This window comes from Leiobunum rupestre, chromosome 10 (assembly GCF_980474605.1).
Source record: "Leiobunum rupestre chromosome 10, qqLeiRupe1.1.hap1, whole genome shotgun sequence".
NCBI lineage: Eukaryota > Metazoa > Arthropoda > Arachnida > Opiliones > Sclerosomatidae > Leiobunum > Leiobunum rupestre.
In genome coordinates this window covers 45,207,689-45,213,947 of record NC_143393.1, presented here as the reverse complement: position 1 = coordinate 45,213,947, position 6,259 = coordinate 45,207,689, and the positions used below count along the sequence as shown (strand labels likewise).

General features: G+C 39.1%; 1 protein-coding gene across 1 annotated transcript; it reads right to left on the bottom strand.

The window, feature by feature from the left end:
* Positions 1 to 3,575: 3,575 nt before the first annotated feature.
* Positions 3,576 to 5,089, bottom strand: LOC149926034 (uncharacterized). Its single transcript, XM_090161844.1, has 3 exons — positions 4,637 to 5,089; positions 3,895 to 4,572; positions 3,576 to 3,842 (listed from the first exon to the last, which is right to left on the bottom strand). Exons 1-3 carry the CDS (start codon positions 5,087 to 5,089, stop codon positions 3,576 to 3,578), a joined length of 1,398 nt encoding a protein of 465 aa, XP_090017970.1.
* Between the last annotated feature and the right edge of the window lie 1,170 nt (positions 5,090 to 6,259).

The window sequence follows — 6,259 nt, the reverse complement described above, 5'->3', positions numbered from 1 at the left end:
ATCAACCACTAAATTGGTCGTTAGTTCTGGATTGAAATAGGCAAGCTGTCTGTCTTCAGCCAGTACCACCTTGAGAGTGTCGAACGCTTTCTGGTGCGATGGTGTCCACGCCATTTTCGAACCCTTCTTCAGTAGTTGGCGCAATGGGAACGTGATGGTTGCCAAATTTGGAATAAAGCGTCCACAGTACTGAATCATTCCGAGAAGACTATGTACTTCTTCTACCGTTGACTGAGCTTGGAGCTAGGTAAACGCTTTGATTTTGGCTGGATCCACCGAAACACCTTTATCAGTAAGTAAAAATCCGTAGAAGAGAAGGACCGTTTTTCCAAATTGACACTTTTTCTCATTGACTGTTAATCCAGAGTCCTCTAGTCTTTTTAATAGTGCGTGAAGTGAAAGGTCATGGTCTTCAACTGATTTCCCATGAACAAGAATGTCATCACTCGCATTCAGGACGCCAGGAATGCCCGAAATTACTTCCGCTATGATGTGTTGAAATAGTTCAGCAGCGGATGAAATTCCGAAGAATAGTCGCTTGTATCGCCTTAGGCCCATATGTGTAGTGAACGTAGCACTATGTTCCGAAACGCCCAAAAAACGGCTAAAATTCCCCATAGAATATTTAAAAAAACGTTTTGCATATTATGAATCAGTGTAAAATCAGATTTCACCCACAGAAATTTCTATTCTCTGCGACCCCTGGCAGAATATCGCAACAACACTTATCACAATCTGTAGTTTGCCATCGGGCTCCAACTATTCATTACAAAAGAGGCTAGAAAAACGAAGCGCCATTCAACTTCCGAAAGCCGCGCTAGAATTACTTAAAGAACCCGACGAACCGCCATTTCCAAACAATCTATTTTCTTCAACTGATATCTCTGACGAGGACCAATTCCTTGAAGACTTCACTAGAAACACATTGAATAATATTATATTAGAAATAGAAGATGAAATGGAACTCGATAATTAAGAATATACAGGGTCTTTTTTTTTGCTCGGAAAAGTGTTTTTTTTCAAAAACTATTTATAGTACCGATTTCAAATTTGGAAGGTCAATTCTCTATACCGGGGGACATCAGTTTGAGAAATTTGAGCGTTTTCGGTAATGTTTTTCACCAATTTTGAAAAATTATTTTTCGACCACTAGGTGCGAGATAAAAAATTTCTATTATAAAGTTGTAGGCCGTCATCGAAAACCCTTAAAAATTGTTCACTCGACGAAAAACAATTTATTTATCAGTGAAAATTCGAGCTTGAAAAATTTACAAGTTGGTGAAGCCAAATTAGGATTGTTTGAAACGATAATTGAAACCGAATTACCTAATCCAGTTGAAACTTTGGTTAAAAAAACGACCGGATTTAAAAAACACGAGGCTATAGGTCAATCCTAAACATGCATTGGGTATTTAAAGGAAAACTTTGGGAGATTATTATCAGTGTTTGATAATATTTCGAACAATGCCTCGTTATTCAGTAGCTGAGCGTACCGAGATAGTTGCCATTTACTATGGAGAAGCAGCGCAAAACCTTAGAAGAGTGACTGAATTCTTCGCAGAAAGACATCCAAATGGAGCACCATCTGTAAATACAGTAAGACGAGCAATTCACGATTTCAATCAATTTGGTAACTTGCAACCTAGGTTTCGCGGATTGGGTCAACCGGATTTAGACTTAGAGAACAATGTACTCGCGTACTTTGTGGCATATCCTCGTCACAGTTGCGCTAACGCCGCTGCTGATTTGGGTTTTTCTGCAAATCGTGTGTGGAAAATTCTTCGTAAGAATCGCTATCACCCATACAGAGCTACGCTCCACCAAGGACTAATTGACGGAGACCATCAAAGACGTTATGCATTTAGCAACTGGTTACTAAATGCTGTCCAAGAAGATAGACAATTTTTGCGCCATGTTTTGTTCTCCGACGAAGCGTCATTTTCTAGAGATGGGCCCTTTAATCATCAAAACAGCCATCTTTGGTCTGACATCAACCCACATTGGGGTTTTGAATATCATCACCAGGTTCAATTTGAACGGGTCAATGTTTGGGTTGGACTTGTTGGAAACCGTTTGATTGGTCCCTTTTTCCTGCCGACGAACCTCAACGGCCAAAGGTATTTACATTTTCTACAGAACGAACTGAGTGACGCAATCGACGACCTTCCATTGGCTGAAAGACGTCAGTTGTGGTTTCAGCAAGATGGCGCCCCTCCGCATTTTTCCCGGCAAGTAACTGAGCACCTCAACAACGAGTTTCCTGAAAGGTGGATAGGGAGAAATGGTCCAGTGCATTGGCCAGCAAGGTCACCTGACCTAACACCGCTGGATTATTTTCTCTGGGGATTCGTTAAAGCAAAGGTATACGCCACGCCCATTGAAACTAGGGAGGAACTCATTAGACGAATAATCAGTGCTTGCCGAGACGTCACACCAGAAATGGTAGAGAAAGCGTTTGAGAACTTAATTGTCCGCGCACAAACCTGTGTTGCAGCCAATGGTGATATTATTGAAAATGTTTTGTAAAAATTTATGTGAATAAAATATCTGCATTTAAAAACCAACAGTGTACATTTTTTCAAGTGTGAAAACTCTACTACGTTTGTATTAGACTTGTTCCCTTTTCAATTATCGTTTCAAACAATCGTAATTTGGCTTCACCAACTTGTAAATTTTTCAAGCTCGAATTTTCACTGATAAATAAATTGTTTTTCGTCGAGTGAACAATTTTTAAGGGTTTTCGATGACGGCCTACAACTTTATAATAGAAATTTTTTATCTCGCACCTAGTGGTCGAAAAATAATTTTTCAAAATTGGTGAAAAACATTACCGAAAACGCTCAAATTTCTCAAACTGATGTCCCCCGGTATAGAGAATTGACCTTCCAAATTTGAAATCGGTACTATAAATAGTTTTTGAAAAAAAACACTTTTCCGAGCAAAAAAAAAGACCCTGTATATGCAAATAAGGCGTTAGTCTTACTCTTTACATTGTAACATGGAAAAATAAAACTGAATAAAGCTAACTAAGTAAAAAACTAACTTATTTTTTTTCAGCCAAAGCTAGCCCAAAACTTTGGCGGTTTTTGGGCTATTTTAGAAAAATTCTTTTTAAATTTCAAACGAATTTTTCTTTAAAATGCGCGGAGATCAACGCGTGAAAGTAATTACAACGTAATGTTGGGGTATTGTACTAGGAGACGTCGTTAAACTTTTGAAAAGGTACCTGCGGGTTTTTGAGAAAAACCTCTACCAACATGGACGAAAATGGGGTTTTTCACTTTTCTTACGGTGGCGGCAACAAATTGGGCAGTGGAAAAATTCAGAAAATTTTAAAAATGACTAGCCCGATGGCAAACTATAGATTGTGATAAGTGTTGTTGTGATATTCCGCCAGGGGGGCCAGTTTCGCCGCCAGGGGTCGCAGAGAATAGAAATTTCTGTGGGTGAAATCTGATTTTACACTGATTCATAATATGCAAAAAGGTTTTTTAAATATTCTATGGGGAATTTTAGCCGTTTTTTGGGCGTTTCGGAACATAGTGCGTAGTAATCACTCGTGATTTTTCGTCCAATTAAATTTGGTGATATCCCATATTAAGATCTATCTTCGAGAACATGACCGCGCCATTAACGGCACTAAAAATGTCTTCCGCGGTTGGAGTTATTTGCCTTTCCCGTTTAATGGCGTTATTTGCTACACGCATATCTACACACATTCTAATGGCTTCTGGGTCATTAGGCTTTGGCGCTACTACGATCGGTGAAACCCACGGAGTTGGTCCACTAACCTTTTCAATAATGTCAGCTTCTTCGAGTTTTTCCAACTCTTTCTTAACTTTCTGTCGTATGGCAAAATGGAACTCTTCTATGTGGTTGAATTTTCCCCCGCACTGATTCGTCAATATGTAAACGAGCTTGATACCCTTTCAACTTTCCCACACCATCGAATAACTTTGGGTATTTAATCTTCCACTCGGATCCAGAATCTTCTTTAGCCTCTTGATTTTCCACCTGCTCTATTATTCGAATGACTCCAAGCTCTTCTGCTGTTTTATATCCTAGTAATGGATTACTCTTGCATTGTACAACGTAGAGATAGTTTTCCACCCTACGGGTTCCCTTTTCCAACCACACCTTGCATCTTCCCAAAACAGGTAATAGGCGGTCGGAACCGTAAGGCTTCAATCGCACCTTTGATTGCTTCAAAACTGGCAAATTTAACTTCTTGTGAGTATCCGCACTTACGACATTCACCGTTGCACCCGAATCGATAGTCATGTTTAACCATTTCCCATTGACCTTGATCTCAGTCTTTGGTGACTCCGGACTTTGAAACTCCACACTGAAAAGATTGGCTACATCCGATTCTTCACTTGAACCTGTATACCCGTCGACCTTGACGTTTCGTAGTATTGTAGTGTCTTTAGCTTTTTTATCTTTACAGCATCGAGAAAAATGATCCTTTTTATTGCAACTTGAGCATGTCTTTCCCTTTGCTGGGCATTTCTCTCTGTGCGGCCAGTCGAATCCACAGCTGTAACATTTGCGAGAATTACTCTCGTCCGCCGGCTTGTTTGGTATTTTCGGTTCTCGAATTGTAGTTGCTAGATTTCTTAGGCCTTACCGCATTTACTTTTTCCACGCGGCCCTCTTCTTTGCTCGCTTTTCCCACCATTTCAGAAGCTTGTTTGTCGGACGATTCATATAGCCGGCCTGTATCTAGCAGCTGATCCAGTGTAAGTGTAGGATCCCTCAGGGCGTTTTTGCGAAGGCGATTCATAGTAGTACCCTGAATAATTTGGGATTTTATTTCTTTTCCGACGTCTGCGAAGTCACAAAAGGCGGATAATTTTCTGAGCCGAGTGTGAAAATCATCTAACGATTCTGTAGGTATTTGCTTAGCTTGCCGGAACATATAAACTTCGTATTCAACGTTTTTCTTCGGAGCAAAATAATCCGTTAGTTTCGTAACAGCCTCGGCATATTTGGTGCCAGTTCCCGACAAAGTAGAAAATATTTCAAATACCTCGTCGCCACCAAAGTGAAGGAGCATTGCCCGTTTTCGGCTATCTTCTTTGATATTCATAGCTTCTAGAAAAATCTCGAACCGAGTCAGCCATTTTGTCCACCGTAAGGCCACCGACGACGAGTCGTGATAAGGGTCAAAAGACGGGAAGATTCATCGACGCCATAATGAAGAGAGTACGAAGAAATCCAAGACCAGTCAAAATTCCACCAATATCCGTCGCCAAAATGTAGTGTTCTAACTATTTTATTATTCGAGACACCGCAGCTCAGACAAACAAGAACTTTTATTTTCAGACTCTTGCTTAGAACTAAAACTAAAACTCCCCGTACCCGTACATACGAGGCTGCCAGGTCCCTAACAATACCCATACATACAGGGTTGCCAAGTCCCTTTAGTGGCATAAAGCAAAACATATTACAAAATGGAAAACGTTTTGCGATAAAATATACAATATTATCTAAATAAATAGGGAAAATGGGTACTGGGAAAACGGGACTGTAGACAAAGGGATTACTAATTTGAAGGCTTCTGTAAGAAATAGATTGCTCCAACTCTAGTCGATTTTCAAACTATTTAGGGAATTGTAATCACTTACGTGAAGAATATTGTGTATCTTGTCTATATTTTTCTGCATAAATGATGCTACCAATTTCTACACGTAAAAAAATAAATAATATGGTTTAGAAATTTTATTCCAAAGACATTTTGTTTTTACCTATGGCCCACAATGAAGCTATTATTTTGATTTCACGTTAGGATCCATCCATTTGCTTGTTTGGCATTCAATGGGGAGATAATTGTACGTGATATTTTTCATTTCTGTAAGTTCAAAAACCCTTTTATTAACTTCAGTGATATATTGATGCGGTTTACTCTTACTCTACTTGAATTGGATTGAATAAATTTTTTAATCATTTCTTCCAGATAAGTGGTTCAAGATATACAGCAGCCACTTACTACCAATTGAAGAGGTCATAGGAATTTCAGTTCTTTGGAATCTTAAAATACCCAATAAATAATATATTACAAATAGGCCACAATCATTTGAGTTCCTTAATTGCTTTGGGCTGTCATTACTAGAGGCGCATGTCCATTCGCTCGCTTCAAGAGGTATTTTGACTATATCACAAGAAAGCATTGTCAAACACATCAGAGTTTTAAAATGATTCTTTATACTGTTTGGATCCATTCGCATTCCATCCATAATAAAAAATTTATTTTCTTTGA

Bases quoted from the DNA above. Each gene is read 5' to 3' on its own strand.
- LOC149926034 (XM_090161844.1), bottom strand. From the start codon at position 5,089: ATGAATATCAAAGAAGATAGCCGAAAACGGGCAATGCTCCTTCACTTT. The intron at 4,573-4,636 runs GTAAATGCGGTA...ATACCAAACAAG, and splicing joins AAGAGGGCCGCGTGGAAAAA to CCGGCGGACGAGAGTAATTC. The intron at 3,843-3,894 runs GTGCGGGGGAAA...GCCATACGACAG, and splicing joins GTTTACATATTGACGAATCA to AAAGTTAAGAAAGAGTTGGA.